Raw genomic sequence first — 19,487 nt, 5'->3', positions numbered from 1 at the left:
AGTTCTTCCATGTCTGGGCTTCACCAGTGCAGGAAAGGAATAACAGGACAACACTCCCTGGGAGAAAAACCAGTCAGCCTCTTCTCCCAGGCAACAAGTGACAGGAACAGAGGAAATGGCCTCGAGCTGTGCCAGGGGAGGTCCAGATTGGGCATCAGGAAAAATTTCTTCACTGGAAGGGTTGTCCAGCATTGGAATGGGTTACCCAGGGAAGTAGTGGAGTCACCATCCCTGGAGGTGTTCAAGAAACAACTGGATGTGGCACTTAGGTCCCAGGGCCCTTTCTGTAGGGTTGGGAGATGGATGCAACAGAACTGCAGGATCACTTTCATGGGGGAGTGTTGGAGAGGGGCCAGGACTTAGCCTGTGGGATATTTCAACCTGCAGTTTAATGTCTGCAGGGTGGGGGACCCTTCCCAGTGAAGATCATCTTTGGATCAGTGGAGGAGGACATCACACAAACTCAGGGAAATGAAATCAAGACTGATATTTTATTGGGATAGCGCTGATAAAGGCAAAAAGGTCATTCTCTTTTGAGCATAGTGAGCATCCTGTTAGCTTAGCAGAGGAACTGGTGGGTTCATGCAGCACTAGGCACTGCTGCCCTCTGGGGAGCCTGTGAGGGGGAGACAAGCAGGAGGTCTGCAGCACGCAGGGGGTGGAGGAGGAATCCCTGGCACTGCTGTGGTGCCAGCTGAGAGCAGCTCAGTGGCCTGATCCTACCCAGGGGGCATTTCCAGGTGCCTGTGAGCAGGGTTGTAGTGCCATTCATGTAAGTGCAAACCTTACAGGACATGCTCCTGTCTCTGTGTGTGGGCCACGTGCACCAGGAATGACCTCTCCCATTTAAAAATCAGTCCAACGGTGGCCCAGCACCGCTGTGTTCATCACTAAACCACATCTCCAAGGGCCACATCCTCATGTCTTCTGAACACTTCCAGGAATGGTGAAAGTGTAGAATTGTGAAGGTTGGAAAAGACATCTAAGGTCATGGAGTCCAACTCTTAACCTAAAAATGTCAGAAGAAACTATATCCACTTTTAAAAGATAATGTGAACAGGCTGAAAGCAGCTAAGAAAATCTGCAGCTACAGTGAGCCCAGAATTTTATCCAGCTGTGCTTTCTTCTGCTGCAGCTGAAAATGTGTGGAACACAATTCCTGTGCGGGGCAAGCCAACAGTATTCCTCAATTTGCATGGAAAGGTTTTCCATTCAATGGACAAGGTCCTGGGCTGAGCTAGCACCAGCCACTCATTTGCCCATTGTCAGTTGTCACTTTGCAAGCCACAACGGGGGTAATTTGCAGCCCCTGAGAACCACCCACCACCTCCCTGGTGCTGAGCAAAGCACAGCCACTGATCCAGGCTCCAGATCTAATTCTCCTTCAGCACAGCTCACATGGATTTAGGAGGACAAGGCTCCCTGGCACCCCACACTCAGACCTTGGCTGAGTCTGGCTCTTTTTGGGGGGGGTCTGTCAGCACCCAGCATCCCCAGTCCCTCTCAGGGCAGGGATAAATGATCAGGTCAGGATCCCAGGGAAAGGGAGAAGCTGCAGCTGTGGGTGGTGGGTTTTGCACTCCAGCTCTGTGCACAGGTTCCCTGTGAGTGTGCCAAGAGCCAGTGGGAAGGAAGCAGTACCTTCGGAGGTGCTCTCTTCAGGGTTGCACTGGCAGTAGCGCCGGGAGAAATGGATCAGCACCCGCTCCCGCTCCTGCGTCTCTCCCATCAGCGGGAACGCTTTCAAGAACGTCCTGCAAAGAGAAAGAGATGCACTGCTGAGCAGTGTCCTTGCTAAGGAGGGAGATGGAAAGGGGTCATTTATCCTCCCCCCAGCCCCACACCCCTGTGTCGCTGCAGAGGGGATGCAAAGGCATCTGTGGAGCTGTGCAGGGAAATGTGCTGCCAGCTGGGATCTGACCCACCTCTGGTGTGAGGGCACCAGCATGGGTTGCCCATCCCAAGGGAAGAAGTTGCTCCCACTTGCTCTGATTCTGCATGGGATGGGATTCCTGGGAAAGCTGCTCTCCACCCTGAGGAAGCAGGCTGTGGGCCCTACTGTTGAAGCCCACTTTTGGTGATAGCACCTTGTGCCAAATGTGACACCAAAGATTGAATGACAGCCTGGATCTCCCCCCAGTCCCTGCTCCCATCACATGGATGGCTCCCACAGTGCTGGGAAGCCTGGAGGAAACCCCAAAACCCCACCGCTCTGTCCATCCCAGTGCTCACCTGAGTGCTTTGTCAAGGGTCAGGCCAGTGAAGTCAAAGAAGCTGAGATACTCCTCTGCTACCAACTTGCTAAATTCGTTACTGTAATTAAAGAGGGAGTGGTCAGTCCCTTTATATGGGAAGAAGACACTGTCCACAAGAGGAACAGCAGAATGCTGCCTCTTGGCCAGCCCAGTCCCAGCAAGACACTGCAGACATGATCCCAGACCCAGGGAGACTTGCTCCTGGCCTGAAATGGTGCTGGAAGACCTCGCTGATGTGCCCACAGGCAGCCCCAGACACCTGAGAATGAGAGACACCTGCCCTGCTGCACTCCTGTGCCGTGCTGCTGGCCAGGTCATGAGGATATCCTGTGCTCCTCCAGCACCTGGTTCTCTCCCACTGCTGATGTGACCCCTCCTCCCACTGCAATATTCCCACTCTCACCCCCAGAGGCTCCCATCCCATGCTCTCACCAGAGCACCTTGCTCCTGTGGCAGATGGATGCTGCTGGAGACTGGAGCAGAGGAGCTCAGACGAGTTCCAGGCAGGGGCTGCTGGCTCTGCCAAGGGAGCTGGACAGTGTCACAAGACACCAGAAGGCAGCCAAACCCCTGGAAACAGCAAACTCCTGTGTCTCCAGGGGCTCAGTGACATAGATGGGACTCCTGTCCCTGAGCTCCAGAGCCTGGTAACATGCCCCAGGCCATGGGATAACAACAGTTGCCAGGGCAAGACCTTGTCCCACCCTAAGATAGGCTTATATGTCTTCTCTGGTTTCCTCACTCAGGAATGATCCTCCTCTGTCTCTGTGCCAGTGCCAGCCCTTCCTGCAGGAATGGGTGACACTTCCACCATGACGACAGAGACATTCCTACAAGAAGAGCAAGGCATTTCCCAGGGGGACATTCCTGCCATGCTCTGGCTGGTGGCCCTGCAAGTCATTTCCTGTGGGGACATGCCTGTCATCCCTGGCTGGTGCCCTTTCCACACAGACAGCCTCTACAGACCTCCTCTCACCTCACACCCTGGTTTGATGCTCCCTGCCTCTGCCTGCTTTGGGAGCGTCCAGGCACCAAGAGCTCTAACTGGCCTGCTGGGCCACAAGCCACCCCAGGGGAACACAGGAGCCCTTTTCTCCCAGTCCAGTCCCATGTGGCTGGACACGGACAGATGTGTGTTGTTTTACAGCCTGAATCCCACTGCCCTGCAGACCAAACCTGTTTTGTCCAGGCTCTTTTTTGCATCACAGTCACCTGGGTCACTTCAGATCCATAAGAAGCTTGTGTGAGTAAAATCTCATCTCTGGGGGCTCAAATAGGCCATGTGCCCACATCATGCTGCCCACTGCTGGGACTCTGACAGACCCCACATCCCAGGGCACTGCGATGCTGGAACCGTGCTGGACAGTTCTGGGAAACCCTACAAGGAAGTGCCTGGCACTGCCACCTCCACAGCCTGGGACAGTTCAACCCCCACCCAGCACAAGATGTGACCGTGGGCACTGATGGAGCCGAGACAGGGCCACAGACCAGTGCAGGAACAAGTCTCCCATGGAGAGTTCAGTTGCCCAAACACTTGCCCTTCAGAGGACAACAGTAATTTCTGGATTTTAGGTTAATTTCACAGAATTGAGGCAGATGGAAAGAAACTGTGGGGAGATATCCAACCTGCATTTCCTTGTTTATCAAGCCTTCTCTGCCTGTTTGACAATGATGAATGCTTTTGGCTTTGGTTTACCTTTTTTTATTTAGAAAATTGCCAATTATCACAAAGAAAAAAGAAGTGGTAAAAAGAGGTAAATAGCTTTAAAATTTCACTTTTTGTACAGCCCTCCTACATGGAGCTGGCCTGAAAGCATCACTTCAACTTAGTCTGCTCCCAGCACTATAGGTTGGTCTTACATTGTCTTGAGTGAGCAAGACTGACTTAATACCTGTATTACCTATAAATACCTATCTTCACCCTATTTCCTTTCCTGCTCTGCAAATCCACCTGCGTGATCCAAGAGTCTGCAGCTCTATTTAGGTCCTATGTCAGGAAATGGTTCAGATGTCAAAATCCAGCTGATAAAAACAAAACTTTTATTTCAAAGGCTGTGTGAATTCCCAGATGTGGGTCACCAAACAGCCTCCCAAGGCGCGAGGGTTGCAGGTGTGAGTGAGGACTGCAGGAAACAGCAAGGGGACAGACTCAGAAACCCAGTGCTTCAAACTTCCTCCCCTCAGTGAGCTGTCATGGCAAATTTGAAAGAAAGGAGAAGGGTATTTCACTTGAGGCAACAGCAACCAGCAGTGCACCTGCTACAAGAACCTCAGCAAAGGAGGAGAATGAGGATGTTGCCAGATGATGCAAAGAGCCTCTCCAGGAGACAATTCCTGGGCTCCTTCTGCCCCAGGACTAAGGTGGGAAGCACAGACAAGCCTTGGTACTGGAAGTGTGGGTATTTGCTGAGGGACAGGTGTGTTCTGCTGAACTGGGCAGGGGGGAGACATTTCAAGGACAAAAAAAAGAATAAATCCCAGCAACGCAGGTTATATCTGATCCAGGCGAAGGATGATGGGGATTGGTGCCTTCACACCCACTGGCATCCTAAAATAATCTGTTACTGCTACACTTGTTACTGTTACTCTGTCTCTTAGAAATCTCTGTAACTCTCCCACTTTTGAATATTTTTTGATTTCCCTTCTGCCTTAGCCAGGCAAATTTACCAGCTGAAGAGCCTGGACCTGCTGTGTGTCCCTGGCTCTCCAGCAAACCCTTCCTGCCCTCGTACAGACTGGGTTGGGAGGCTCTGCAGCAAGAACATTTTGGGGTGCAGACAGGAAAAACCCTGGGAGTGGCAGAGAGCCCAGTGCAGAGGCAGGTCTGGCTCCCAAACCCTTCAGTCTGGGGATTGCTTGTGTCTTGCTGAGCTCTTCCCAAAGGCAGGAAACTCTTGGTTCTAGTGGGCAGCAGCCTGTGGCACTGCCCAATACTGCAGGCAGCTTGTAGGATTCGTATTTTAAGGTCATTGGGCTTCCAGTTTCAACTGGGAGGATCTCCAGCAGCCCTGACTCCAACCAGCACACAGGCTTGTCCCTTCCTGCCTTTTCCTGCCCTCCCAGCATGACCAGTGTTCCCCAGGCCCGTGTCTCTGTCACTCCCTCACAGGGCTGGCTCTCACGTACTTCTTCCCAAGCTGTCGGGCCACGTCGCAGCGCTTGAAGCCCTCGAGGTTGTAGAGGCGCTTGGCCAACCTCTTGGCAGCCTCACTGTCCGCCCTGCAGCCGTTGGCCAGGGTGTCCGTGCTGCCCTGGTCCAGCTGCTCCGTGCTGCCCATGTCCGAGTCAGAGTCTGACAGGGTGTCCTTCAGGCTGGCGTCACTGTGCAGAGACAAGAAACATTCAAGGAGCCGCAGCAAGGCTGGATGAAACCCACAGAAAATGCCACATTTTGATTTCTTCTTGCCCTCACAAAAAATGTATGAAAAAACAGCAATATGGTTGTGAGTTGGACACTGGACAAACCCTCCTTCCTTTCAGCTCAAATGAAGCAGTGCAGTGTAATTCCAAACTGGTAGAAAAGGTCAGAGAGAGGGCGACTTCCCCCTGAGAAATGAGAATGTATCAAAGTAAGCAGCCTCAACACCTTCTAAGCTTCCTCTCTCCCCACTGGGGATACCAAGCTCTTTCCAAGCCATGGACATCCAAGAAATCTTAGGGATAGGAGCTATGCTTTTCAGTTCGGGTTACTTGCTGAAGATAAGAAACTGCACTTGTACAAATCATGTTGATGGCAGCCCAGACCTGCTGCCACTGGTGGGCTGCTCCTCTGCCAGTTGCCTGCTGGCCTCACGGCCAGCTGTGCCCACAGACAAAACTGAGCAGCCCTGCTGGCACCATGTAGGTGTGGATACAGCCCTTTATTTTCCTGCCCAAGGCCACTTACAGCACCAATTCATGCGTTTTTGAGCAGTGTGACTCACTGCTGGCCTGACAGCTGGACATACGACCTCTCTCCAGCTCTCCCCTGACCCAGTTGCTCATCACCTGGCTTCCTCATGCAGGGAAGTGCCCTACAGATGAGCTGCTGCCTCCCAGGGGTGATGGTTTGGGTATGAGTTGGTCCAGAGGATGAAGTCTCTGCTGATCTTCTCACTGCCTGCAGAAGAACTTTTGGGGAGGCTTCTGTAGGGCTACCCTGTCCTAAGTGAAACCTTGAGGTTTCCCTGCACTTCAGAGACATTTGGGAGGGCACCAGACCATCCCCAGCCTCCCAAGGGCTTTGCAGGTGAAATTTTCCTGCTGGTATTTGGCCTTTCTGCCACGACAGCACACAAGAGGAAGCACAAGGGGTGAAAGAGCAGCTCCAACTCAATCATGGCTACTGAGCCTTGCACCTGGACTGGGATCTCATAAGAAAAGGAGCCACTGCCCAAGAAACTCCCTGCCTTACCTGATGGAGTTAATGATCTTGGTGGCATCTTCCTCTGACCCTTCCACGTGGAACCCGTTTGGGATACTCTTCAAGGACAGCCGGCTCAGCACATTCTCTGACCTGCTGCTGGTAATTGAGTGTCTGAGAGGGCTCCCAAAGTCCCCCTCCGCTGCCTTGGCTGCCGCCTGCTCTTGCTTATCAGCAGCCATGTGGTGAAGGGCTTCTCTCTGCTGAGCTGCCAGTTTCTGCTCCAAGAGCTCGGGGCTTTCCTTGGCCCTTTGCTGGATCAGTGGGGTGAGTGGGGCCTCAAAACTGACACAGCTGTCTGTCTCATCTGTGAGGGAGAGCACGTCCAAAGAGTCCAGGCTGCTGTAGTAGGTCCCCTTCATAAGGTCAGACTCAACAATCTTCTCAAAGGTCGAGCTGAAGCCATCCCTGATGTCTTTGAATTGGAAATGCTCCCTGTCATCGTCACTGCAGCTCAGCTTGGCATCTCCACAGGCAAACCTGTACCAAAAGGAGAAATGTAGAAAATACTGTCAAGGCAATTCTTGCCCTGCTCCACTTAGAGCTGGGAGGCAAGAGAAGAGGCAGAAACGGCTGCTGGGATTACGGCCCTTGGAATCTTTCTGTGGTATAACCTGCTTGGTTCCCAATTCTGTTACAAGATGCTAGAGCTGAAAAAAAAGTTTTGTGATGAGCAATCCCAGAGGCCCAGCCAGCCCTTTATTTGGTCATGACCCAGTAAAAAGCCAGACCTCTGAACTGGAGACTTTTGCATATGACACCTGCTACTGGATCCAATGCCAGAATAACCTCCTGGTTATTGCTTAACAGGTCCCCCACTGCCATAATCCCAAGGCAGACAGTCCTGCTCTTTCGATACACTGTACAGAATCATTTCTATTAACTGCTCACACCACAGACCTTCCATATTCCAGCCCTTTACTTGTCCCTGAGGCCAAACACAGCAGACAGCAAAGGGAGAAAGTCAGTGTCCCTACAAATGCCCCATCAAAGACAGTGTGGGACAGACTGCAGAGAGCAGGCAGGAGCACTGCTCCTGGATGGGTCATAGAAGCATAGAATGGTTTGGATTAAAAGGGACTGTAAAGCTCATCTCGTTCCACCCTCTGCTGTGAGCACTATCCCAGGCTGCTCCAAGCCCTGTCCAACCTGGCCTTGGGCACTTCAGCCACAGCTTCTCTGGGCACCCTGTGCCGGTGTCTTATCACCATCACAGGGAAGAATTTCTTTATAATATCTAATCTATCCCTGCCCTCCTTCAGCTTAAGGCCAGTCCCCCTTGCCCTGTCACTACCTGCCCTTGTGAAAAGTCCCTCTCAATGGGCACCAACACGTCAGGCACATCACATCTCTCCTTGCACAGCCCCAGAGAAGACAGAGGACAGAGATGCTTTGTACAGCTTACCCCAGCCCAGGAGCACTGTCTGCATCCCACAAAGCAAAGCCAGGCTAAGGTAGGAGACAGGGAAAGACCTTGCTCGTGTGAATGAACCTGACATTGCCTCTCCTGGGAGAAGTGTCACCTACTTATTACACAGCAGGGAAGGCAATTGTTTTGCTGAAACAAGGAGCCATATATTTATTTGTATTGTAATCACAGAGTTGTGTAAGTCTACAAAGGGTCTGATTGCCTGTGCTGCTCCCCCAGCCGTCTCTGGAATGCTGGATTATTGTTTACAGCGAGGCACACGGAGCTGTGCTCCTGCTGCAGCTGAGCCACTATGGAGCTGCATGCTCTGGGTTGTTTGTATTTCACTTCTCACTGGTTAATGAGTTGTAATAAAGCAAAACTCATCACTGAACCACAGAATCACAGAATATCCTGAGTTGGAAGGGACCCACAAAGATCACTGAGTACAGCTCCTGTCCCTGCACAGACACCCCAAAAATCCCACCCTGTGCCTGGGAGTGGTGTCCAAACACTTCTGGAGCTCTGGCAGCCTTGGGGCCGGGACCATTCCCTGGGGAGCCTGGGCAGTGCCCCAGCACCCTCTGGGGGAAGAACCTTTCCCTGATATCGAACCTAAATCCCCCTGACACAGCTCCAGCCCTTCCCTGGGCCCTGTCCCTGGTCCCAGGGAGCAGAGACTGGAGCTGCCCCTTGGGAGGAGCTACAGCCCCTGGGTGGGTCTGACCTCAGTCTCCTCTGCTCCAGCTGGACAGTGCCCTCAGCTGCTCCTCATGTGGCCCCTCTGGGCCCTTCTCCATCCCCATGTCCCTCCTTTGGACACCCTGTAACAGCTTGTCTCAAACTGAGAGCTGTAGCTCTTTCTCATATTGTGGTGCCCAGCACTGCCCCAGGGCTCAAGGTGAGGCTGCCCCAGCCCAGAACAGAGTGGGACAATCCCTTCCTGGCCCAGCTGGCGATGCTCTGCCTGATGCCCCCCAAGACACCGTTGTCCCTTCCAGCTTCCAGGGCACTGCTGACTCATGTTGAACTTGCCATCACAAGCTTGCTGTGCTGGTGGAGTGTGGATCCTGCCAGAGAAGGACATGATGGAAACCAGGACTTCCTTGCCTCTGCACTGCAGTCTTTCTGCAAAGTTTTTCTGAAACTTTATTTGATGGAATGTGAATTTTTTGACAGATATATGTTGCCATGGGAGGAAATGTGTGGGCAAAAGCTGCAGTCCCAAAACTGCAGGTGCTGAGTGTGTCTACAAGCAAAAGGTGGTGATTTCTCTGTTAAAAATTTTGCTCTTTTCCCATGAGTTCATGGGGCTAAAAGTAGAGAGTATCATTCACTGTTGGATCTCAAAGTTGGACTGCAGAGCTGTGACCTCCCTGAGAGCAGCAGGGCCAATGTTGGGGGCTTCTAAGAAGGTGAAAGACCTCCAGGCAACACAGCCACAATGAAAGGAAAATAGGGCTTTGACAAACAATAGATGCCATGGGATAAACCAGAAAGGGGGAAAAGGGATTCAGTTAATGCAAACTGCAGCACAAACACTAAATCTTTGGCTCTATTTCCCTGATTTTTCTTTACCAACCATTTCCTGCATAGAGATGCACTAACCTACCTTTGGGAGGACAATCATGGGCTCTTTCTCCAGCTCTACCATGGAGGGATGGCCTTGAATGACTTCCCCCTTTAATTCTCTGTTCCAGTGGGAAGAGCAAGACTCAACACCTTCTTGTAAAGTACTTTAAAATTCAGGGAGAAAATGCATTATACAAGTAGCAATGTGCAGATGATGACAAATGATTTGTCATCAGGAACAAACAGTTGACTGCTCATTAGTAAAACACTGGACTGGGTTCTCCTATACCCAGAATGGGCTGTTACAGAAACAGCAATTCCCCAAAGGGGAGTAAGGAAAAAAACTGGGGAAACTCAGAGGTGATGCAGGATGACAATGACTTCCCAGTGCCTCGGTCCATCGGTCAGGCCTTGCTGACCCACACTGACCCAGGAGAGCCAGACAGTACATGCAGGCAGGGCAGAGCAGTGCAGCTCCACGCTGTGTTTGGCCCACAGCAGCCACACGTTCCTGCCATTTACCCTAAAGATAGGTGGTCAAAGCACTGATAAGCTCGAACACAGCGAGCTAACCCGATCTGCTGGCACTAAGTGGTTTCCCAGACTTCAGCTGTGTCCCAGAAGTTTTCCAGCTGCCCTTCTGCTTTGAATATAGCGTGTGACTTGTCCCTCGTGCATTCAGCTTCCCAAAAGACTCATTTACTATCCAAGTGAATATGTTTAGAGCACGAGATCAGAGACTCTGCATGAAGACCCAAGTCAGGTTGCATCATCTCCAAATCCTCAGCCTGCCACTTCTACCAATTCATGCCCTAGTACCTTAAAATAATTGCATGTCCAGTGATTGCAGCAGCATTCTCTGACCACCCTTAGCTTCCTCTTGAACTCGCAGCCTTTGCCAGGGAGCCAGCTACCAAGCAAATATGATTCCCCTGAAACCTGAGAGACTTGCAGCGATCCAAGACCTGACTGCATAGCTCATGGGGCTTGAGGGACCTGCCTGGGGAGGGACAGGCTCCCCGAGCTCTCCAGACAGCAGCAGCCTGCCCTGGACACCCTTCCTCTGAAACACCTTCAGTTGTGCTTTTTGAAGCAGTGCTGCTGCTTCCCTTGAGTGAAACAAACCACCAGCTTTTTACAGAGAAGCCTGTTCAACACTACAGAAACAAAGCAGGAGGGGTGCCTGCTGTCAGCCCACACCCTGCGTGGCTCCCCAGCTCTGCTGCCCACGCTCCAGACAGTGCTCGGAACACACAGCTCAGCATGGAGCCTGCACAGGCTAGAGCTAGAGCTAGGAGGTGATCCCCAGTCCACCTTGGCCACCCTGTCCCTTCACAGCTGCTCTTTGAAGGCCATACTCCTCTGGGACAACCCCTGCTGCTCTTCTCTGGCCCCTCCTGCTTGCAGCTTCTCTCCTGGCCTGGGGTAGGTGCACAGGCAGGGCTGTAAAATTCACAGCAGACATCAGCCCCGGGTAGCTACAACATAGAGCCCTGGCTGATTTCTGGTGGCAAAGGGAAGCACCACTCCGGCAGGAATGGCATGGGAAGCACCTCTCCTCATCTCTCTGTCATTCCCTCTAAGCCCCCAACCTGCAGAGTCCCACAGAGGTCTAGAAACCTGCAGAATCATAAAATCAGCTGTGGACACCACATCAATGTGAGTGTCCCTCAGCCTGGAGAGTTCTCCTGTGAGCCAGGCTGCCAGCAGAGAGGACTCAGGGAATGAGGGGCATTGCACATGTGCAGGTTTGTCTCAGGCACTTGAGAATTGGATGGCACTTGTACCTTCTGTCTCACACTGCTGTCCCTGTCATCCAGGCACTGGTAACACCTGCCACAGATGCCACGGAGAGCAAAGCTCAGTGTCCTGCCCACTCTCAGACACACAGCTCCCACCTGCTAGCCCAAGGACTGACAGAGCTAGCCATGTTGCCAGGGGCTTCCAGGGCACACCAGCCTCCCAGACAAGCCTGGCTCTCCAGCATCCCCAGGCTGCTGTACTTGTCCTAAGTTACCTCAGGTAATTCTGCCATAAGTGCTGTAGTTGAATCTCTAACTTGCGAGTGGGACACCCCCGAAGTGAGCACAACCAGCACCTCTCGAGATCCCAAAAGCTTCCCCTTCACTTTAGTGACTCTGTGGGCAGACACTGGCTCTAATCACAGCTTTCTGCATTCGTAACAGGAAAAAACTGTGTGAGAAGCCCAGAGAGAAAAAAAAGAGTAAAAAGTTACAAACAGGGGAAAAATGTGCGAGAAGCCCAAAGAGAAAGAGGAGTGGAAAGCCACAATCAGCCATGAGAGCAGCTGCAGCTCCTCACACTGATGGGGCAGAGTAACCCGAACCAAGGAGCCTTGAAAATAACCCACACAAACCAGGGCTGAGCCTACCTTACGGCGGCTTCGCACTCACCCGAACTGCTCCTCCGCCTCGTCAGCACTCAGAGCTTCTGAGGATCCCAGGACGCTGTGCCACCGCTCCTTGCTGAGGGCCCCGCTCGGTATCTCCAGGCTGGGGGAGCCCCTGTCCCCCAGCTCGGGGCTGCTCCGGCCGGGCGTGTCCCCGTCCTGCGGCTGCAGCGGCGGCCGCTCCCGCCCCGCGGCCAGCGCAGCGTCCACCCCGTTGGCCAGCACTGCCCCGTCCGCACGGCCGCTCTCGCTGGCAACGCCTGTCCCTTGTCCCTGCTCACTGAGCCTCTCGCCTGGCTCTGTCACCGCTTCCAGATGTTCGTCCCGCTGGTCCCCGCGCTCCCCCTCCGCCCGGGAGGGCTGAGCATCGTGCCGGGGGCTGGCTCTCCCGCTGGCAGGCTCCGCAGGCTGGCTCGGCTGCTCGTCCCCATCGCTGCAGGCCAGCGGGGACGGCTGCGAGCCCGGGGAATGCGGCTCGCACTCATCTGCGGCAGACCATGGCAAGGGGCTGGTCTCGCTCATGTTCTGCTCCTTGTCCCAGCGCTTACGGGATCCCTCCCCGCGCTCAGCTCAGGCTCGGTACTACCTACAAAGCAAAAAAAACCACAGCGTGGGCATCGGGAAGGGCTGTCAGAAAGGCAGGTTGAAGCCCCCACCCCCTCTCACATGCTCAGTGTAAGAGCAAGGAAGGATCATTCCGGTGTTTGGTGCTTCTGAAGGCCCAGTGCTCCTCACTCAGCACAGGGAGATCTCAGAGGCCAAGCTGCTGTTGTGGTGCTGAGCCACTGCGGCCCAGGCACCCACCTTTCCTGCTGCTTCCATAGCCCCAGACAGCCTCAGAACAGGGGATGTGTCCCACGGAGGCTGTTAGTGCCCAGGGCTGGGGTCAGGAATGTGGCATGGCTGCATTTCCCAGACTCGCTGCTGGGAGCTACTCCCTGGTATTCCCTGCCCTCCAGAAATAGGAGAAATAGGTGAAACAGGCAGTAAGTGTGATTTATTCTTTTCTAACTGTTCTAAGCAGCTGTGCTGTGCCAACCTGTGTGATTCTCCCTGCTGACTTAGCACTTCTGCAGAACATCTTGCCTGCCAGAGCACCACTTCTCTTTTCCCAACGCACAAGTACTGCTGAAGGGTGTCACAAGCTGCCAGCTAAAACTCTGGCAAAAGTGTCCTGATTGAATATACCCTGGGATGCTCTCTCTGTAGGGCAAGGGAAGGACACCGTTTTGCACCTAGACAAGTAGTTTTTTGATAAAAAGGCTCTTTATTGGCAAATAGGCCCATTGATGCAAAGCCTGCAAGGTCTTAAAAGCACCATCCTCAGCCCCACAGTGCTGTGCAAGCTTTACTCTGTCATAATCCCCCACAGCTGCAGTCAAGTGCCACCAGAAATGATCACTTCTGGAAGCAGGAGTATTCTGCATGGCACCCAGGCTGAGCTGTTGTAACAGCTGATTTTGGTTTTAAGCAATATGTGTCTTCACAGGTACCGTTAAAACATTATCTGTCTTCACAGGGCTGTTCAGCCTGGAGGAAAGAAAGCTCCAGGGAGACCTTGGAGCCCATTCCAGTACCTAAAGGGACTCCAAGAGAGCTGGAGAGGGACTTTGATAAGGGCATAAAGTGACAGGACAAGGGCAAATGGCTTCACACTGACAGAGAGCAGGGCTGCATTAGAGATTAGGAAGAAATTCTTCCCTGGGAGGGTGGGGAGGCCCTGGTGCAGGGTGCCCAGAGAAGCTGTGGCTGCCCCACCCCTGGAGGTGTCCAAGGCCAGGTTGGACGGGGCTTGGAGCAACCTGGGGTAGTGGAAGGTGTCCCTGCCCATGGCAGGGGGTTGGAGGATAATCTCTGAAGTCCGTTCCAACCCAGACCATTTGGTGATGTGACTGTTGTTCACCTGCACAGGAAGCCTGGCTAATCAGTGCCAGCAGGCAGATGGGACTCTGGGGTTCTCCCCCTACCTTGGTTCCTAACTCACATCTCAAGCAGATCATTCAAATTCCCTGCCTCAGTTTCCCTCTCTGCAATCCATCTCCTTTGAGCAGCCAGGAGGGTGCCCAGGTTCAGCAACAGACTCTGGGTGGTCTCACTTGCTGAGCTGAAGCTCTCATTAGCAGTAGAATCACTAATTGCTTGGCCAGGTCAGGGCTCTACCAGTTCTTGTTAACAAGGGACACGGAACTGCTGCCTCTGCTCCTCTCACCCTGCGGAGAGGTCAGCAGCCCCTCTCTGCTGCTGCTTCCTCTGCACCTGAGCAAGGGAGAGGAGGGATTCCAACCCAAACACCCTCTGTGGCCTGGGTACGGGCAGATCCACATAGGTACATGCTGAGCTGCTGCTGAGCGGGACAGATTCCAATGGGAACCCCAATTCCTGCCTGACTTTGCTCCAGTCCTCTAGCCCAGGCAATCCTGGACCTCGGATCTAACCCACTCTCCATGTCCTGCTCCCCGCAGCGAGGAGGTGTGATGGGTTGGGGAGTTCAGAGCCCCGCATGGCATGGCTTTGGGGTGAAGCACTCCTTGAGGGCTGCACAGGCCACAGTCACGAGCTGAGGCTGGTCCCTCCTGGGGGCAGTGCTGGCAGTTTTACCTCTTCTCCACGGGCATCCGTGTGCATCCCTCGCTGTCACAGCGCGCGTGGCATCGCTGCACCTACTGCACCAGGTGCAGCCAGGCGCTCCCGATCCCTGCACGGGCCCTGCCTGCAACAAGGGAGCAGAGAAAGTGAGACCCAGGCCAGAGAGGAGAATTCTGCTGGTGTCCTGCCACCCTACTGCTGCTCCTCATCAGGTTGTTCCCCAGACCCATCCCATGACTCCTTGGCAGAGCACTGCAAGTGCTTTTTCCTCAGCATGCTCTGGTTCTCTGGGGTTTTCAGACACGGAATGCAAGAGTATTCCTTACACAGAGGTTCTGACATCTTTCCTTATGAAGCACCCCCAACGAGTTAAAGTGGAGCAAAGGGACTCTGTGGTTGCAGGTTTCAGGAGAAACTTGACAATGAGCCCGCAGAATGTCCAATTGCACCCACCAGATCCATAGAGTGAGGCACCCTAGTTATGGACTGATCCCCCATCAACCCTCCTCAGCCCCACCAACAAACAAGAGCCACGTTAAAGGTCTTTGAGCTAACTTCAAGCAAATTTCTGCTATCAAAGTGATTGATGGAGCAACATTTCTCTTGCAGAGTGTTTGGCACACAGCAGGATGGACAGTGATGGGTCTCCCTGAGGTGACCCCAGGCTGGGGGAGCATGTCAGGTCATCACAGATGGCGTGTCCCCTACAGACAGCTGCCTGAGCTCATGGGCCAGACTTGCATAGAGCCGATGGAGACAGAAAGACAGGACACCACTGCCTGTGTGCTGTTAGAGGTGATGGGTGAATCGGGGTCCGGATGTGCCACCCGCTTTCCAATGGCTGGAAAGAGCCTGCAGAGCAGCTTGGCAGCAGATGTCTGTGTCAAGTTCCTGCAGAGGGATCTGCTTTTACCTTCTCTTGGGCTTGCCCTTGCAGGCCTTAAGCTTCATTCTCCACTAGCCTGACAAGAGAAAGGCTGGCCTAGACTTCCTAGGTCACCAGCACATCAGCCTCCTGTAGCCCAGAATCCCACCTGCAGGAGCTGAGCCCTCCCAAGGGAGAGTAAAACAAGCCCCTGGGACAGTCCTCACATTCACACACGTGGGCCAAGTCTCCTCAAGCCATCCCAAATTAAGAGGGAAAACCCGTAAATCTCTTTCCCACCAAATCCAGGAGAGAAAATCAGTCCCAGGCACTTGGTGTTCCCATGGACAGGCAGTGGGGTCAAGCCAATGCAGCATCTTCCAGGAATTTATTTGGAAAACTACCAACACTCTCCTGAGCATAACCACATTATGACCTCAAAAAATACTGAAAGCCTAAAATGGGCCAAATTTTGGCTTTCTCAAAGTGAAGGTATAATACAGACATGTAAGACAAGAAACACCGAGCCACTGCTCAATCTTTGGAGGAATCTTTCCAGCAAAGATTTGATGGCCTGTTTCTTAATGTGTGATGAAAAACGCAGGGGTTTTGAGTCAATTTTTTAATAAACAGCCCAAAGGGTTCGAGCTGAAATTCCCCACCTCCCTGCCATCCATCCAAAACCTCCAGTAGGAACGACCCAAGCTGAATTCCAGTCCAATAGTTCAAGCTTGGCACAGCTGTATGCAACCAGAAAACAGGAAGCTAAAAGCAGTTAGGAGATGGGCCTGAGTAAGAAATGTTGGCAAACCTTAGTAAGTGTGGTGTTCCAGCCATCCCTCCTAACTTTAAGTAACTTACATTATTTATATTATAAGAAAAAAAACCCCAACAACTTTTATTACATATAAACTACTACAGTTGTTAAGCATTATACTACTGTTTCACCCTCTGTGAAGTCTCACTGGAATGTTTGTGGTCTGGGAGGAGTGCTGAAGAATCAATAGTTAGGGCCTTAGTCATGCTCCTCCTTGGCCTGTGTTCCTGCTGGAGAACAGGCACCAGGGAAGCCCTGGCAGGATGTGTGCACAGACTACTGCTGACCTGGGAAGACCATCAGCTTCCAGTGTGACAAAACTGGGAGCTGAGTACAGCCAGGAGAAGAAATCCGGGCCTCTTGCAGCCTCCTGACCCTTGAGGTTTGTATGTCTCCCGTTGGATCCCCGCTCCACTGCATCCCCACACCTGCTTGGGGGCTGCCGCGTGCACCCGAAGTCTGCAGACAAGATGAGGGTGTAGCAACCCATGACAAACTCCCAACAAGTCACCAACTACTTGATTTTTGCTTGCAGTGACAGTCACTTGAAGCACACACAGGTTATGAGTGGCTGAGGCTTCCCAGAATCTCCAGAGGAACTGGGAGGTTGGATTGTTACAGTCTGTGGCTCTGACCCCAGCTCTTCATGGTGATGCCTTGTACTGAAGCCATGCAGCTAACTCCTGCCACACTCCCAGCTCACCCCACATCAGCTGCAGAGGGTCTCTCCCACCCTACAGCTCATCTGTGACCTGCTGCCTCCCCATCTGTGTGGGGAAGGAATATGAGCAAAGTTTGTCTTCCAGTTTCTCCACAGCTTGGAGAAACTGGAAGACAAATGATGGTGGAACAGCTGGTTGCAACTGTCCACATCTGCCTCCAGCACACAGCTGAAAGGTCACCAGTTCTGGACAAAGCCCAGACCCGGATTCTTAACGCCGTTCTCTTTGCTTTGGAAAGCACCAAAGTGCAGCTCAGCCTCTGAAGCTGCCATAGCTTCAGCCAGGCTGTGGGGAGAGGACACGCTGCGGCACTGGGGCAAGGGACAGGTGTTCAGAGGTCCCTCTGGGGCTCCCCTGACTATCCCAAAGCTGTGCAGCCTGGCTGCCTTGGACCGCAGGCTGACATTCCCCAAGTCCTTCCTAATTTCCTTTTGTTTCTGCTTTGCAAAGTGCTCTCTGAAGCAGGTAACTCTCTGAAAAGTGGTATGTGGGTTCCCATCAGTGGATTTTCACAAGTCTTGCCCTTTCTGCAGGCTCAGGCACCCTCTCAAGTGATTGCTCTTCTCTAGGTCCTTGGAATAGGGTGGGCACTGTCATAGGTTAGCAAGCATAGTCCCGGAAGGGATGTCCTTGCTGAGGGGTGCTTACAGTTTCCTCTGGGAACTGATAGAACCTATCAGCTGGCCAGTTTGAATATGGACAATTCTCTAAGCCACTTAAAGTTGTGAACACCTCTGTGATCCACATTTAAGAACAGACAAACTCCCCCTCCAAGCTCTCTCTCGTTTCCGGCGCTGGCACAGGTGGCTGCGGGCCCCGTGTGGGGGCCAGCGGGCCCGGCCAGGCCCTGCTTGGGCCAGGCTGGGCAGGGCCACGGCCATCCTGGAGCCATGGACCTGTTCCAACCGTGGAACCCCCCCCACTGCCTTGCCGTGGGCAGCCGGAGCGGCTCGGCTCTCCCCCCTCTCCACTGCGATAAGAAAAATTCAACATTCCAGCTGCAAAACTGCAAGGCCGAGGTGAGATTAACCCTTTTACTGCTGTGAAGAGCTGAAAACCTGAGGGAAGAGAGAGAGGAGATGCTTAAAGCTGAAATTCTGTTGTGAAGCTATGATATATCAGAGTATCCCGTTGTAATTTCATGAAGATCTGGGGGGTGGAGTGTTCAACTCGTAAGCAAAAGCACCTGCGCTGAGATAGGCAGATGCTGACGCAGCTGTAATTTCATGAGAAGTTTGGACAGGGAGAGATGGACCAGATGAGGACTTTTGCTCCAAATGGGAAAGGAGAAACCTCAGTCCCTAGAGATGCTCCCAGAGATAGTCCTAATGATGAAGATGATGAAGACCCTTTGCTCCCAGGGAAGGAGAAGGGCCTCTGTTTTTGTTTCTGAACGGCTCAACCTTGAAATTGTACCCCAAAAAACTTCAAGAGTGGACCCTCGAAAGCAGTTGTGGGAAAAGCTGCAAGTCGGGGGAAGGGACTCACACACAGGCAGAGAGACTCCTCTTCCTAAATGGACTGAACGATATTTGGAAGTGGGCGGCTGTCTTGTTGTGATAATGTTTTCATAGCACGAACAAGAAGAGACTTCTCTTTCTAAATGGACTAAACAAGGTTATTATGGAAGTGGTAAACAGACTGAACATCTCAAGGGTTGTCTTTCTACATTGTCAGTGGGAGAAAGGAGAAAGGTGGGGGGGAGGAGGAGAGTTCTGAAGGTGGTATAATTTTTTTTTTTCCTTCTTTTAGGTCTGTTAATAAACTTCCTTATATTCTTTCAAGTTTGGTGCCTGCTTTGCATTTCTCCTAATTCTTATCTCACAGAAGATAAACAGTAATGAGTATTTTAGACCAAACCCCTACACTAAACTGGTGTTTCCGCCCGGTTACAAACCCAACCTGCGACAGGCACCCCTTGCATGTCCAGTGTTCCCAGCCTCCTGCAAACGTAACCGGGGTTAACATTCAAAAAAGGGTCTGGCAAGAAAAGGGCATGACCTGGCACATACCCCAGCCAGGACTGGTCACAATGACAGATAATGTGGCCCTGCTGAGTTGTAGACAGCTGTTAAGCAGGAGCTCCATGATTTGGAGCAGACCAGCTCTGTGAGACCCATGTAAGCAGAAGAACATGGGTACATGCTAGAAAGACCACATTATTGCTGTAGAAGAGGCTAAGAAAGCCAAGGCGTCCATGATCTGTGGCTAACCATGGCCTTTCCATCTCCTTCCCAGAGCTGGGGCTTGGTGGGAGAGATGGGACAGAGGCTGAGGACCCCATCCCTGTGGCCATCTCATGCTGCCCTGTTTTGCAGGCCAGACCCAGCAAGCCAACTGCTATTACCTTCATTTATCAGAACTCCAGCAGCACCAGCTCACCACTATGATGCTCCCAGAGCCACAGGATAGCAATGCAGGACAGCCCCACTCCGCCCTGGCTCCTGCAC

The 19,487-nt window shown here is 52.7% G+C and overlaps 1 protein-coding gene across 1 annotated transcript in view; it reads right to left on the bottom strand.

Moving 5' to 3' along the window:
- PSD2 (pleckstrin and Sec7 domain containing 2) overlaps positions 1-12,569 on the bottom strand; it is a gene marked incomplete at both ends in the record, with an annotated part of 34,558 nt that extends 21,989 nt beyond the window's left edge. The window contains 5 exons of the mRNA XM_082291283.1: positions 1,642-1,754; positions 2,233-2,313; positions 5,382-5,576; positions 6,649-7,137; positions 12,052-12,569. Coding sequence (XP_082147409.1) covers positions 1,642-1,754; positions 2,233-2,313; positions 5,382-5,576; positions 6,649-7,137; positions 12,052-12,569 — 1,396 coding nt within the window. The remainder of the gene's footprint in view (positions 1-1,641; positions 1,755-2,232; positions 2,314-5,381; positions 5,577-6,648; positions 7,138-12,051) is intronic.
- Between the last annotated feature and the right edge of the window lie 6,918 nt (positions 12,570-19,487).

The sequence above is a fragment of the Coloeus monedula genome (genome assembly GCF_965178545.1).
Source record: "Coloeus monedula genome assembly, chromosome: 15".
In the NCBI taxonomy this organism is placed as follows: domain Eukaryota; kingdom Metazoa; phylum Chordata; class Aves; order Passeriformes; family Corvidae; genus Coloeus; species Coloeus monedula.
The sequence above is the reverse complement of the archived record's forward strand: the minus strand, read 5'-3'. Positions and strand labels throughout refer to the sequence as shown.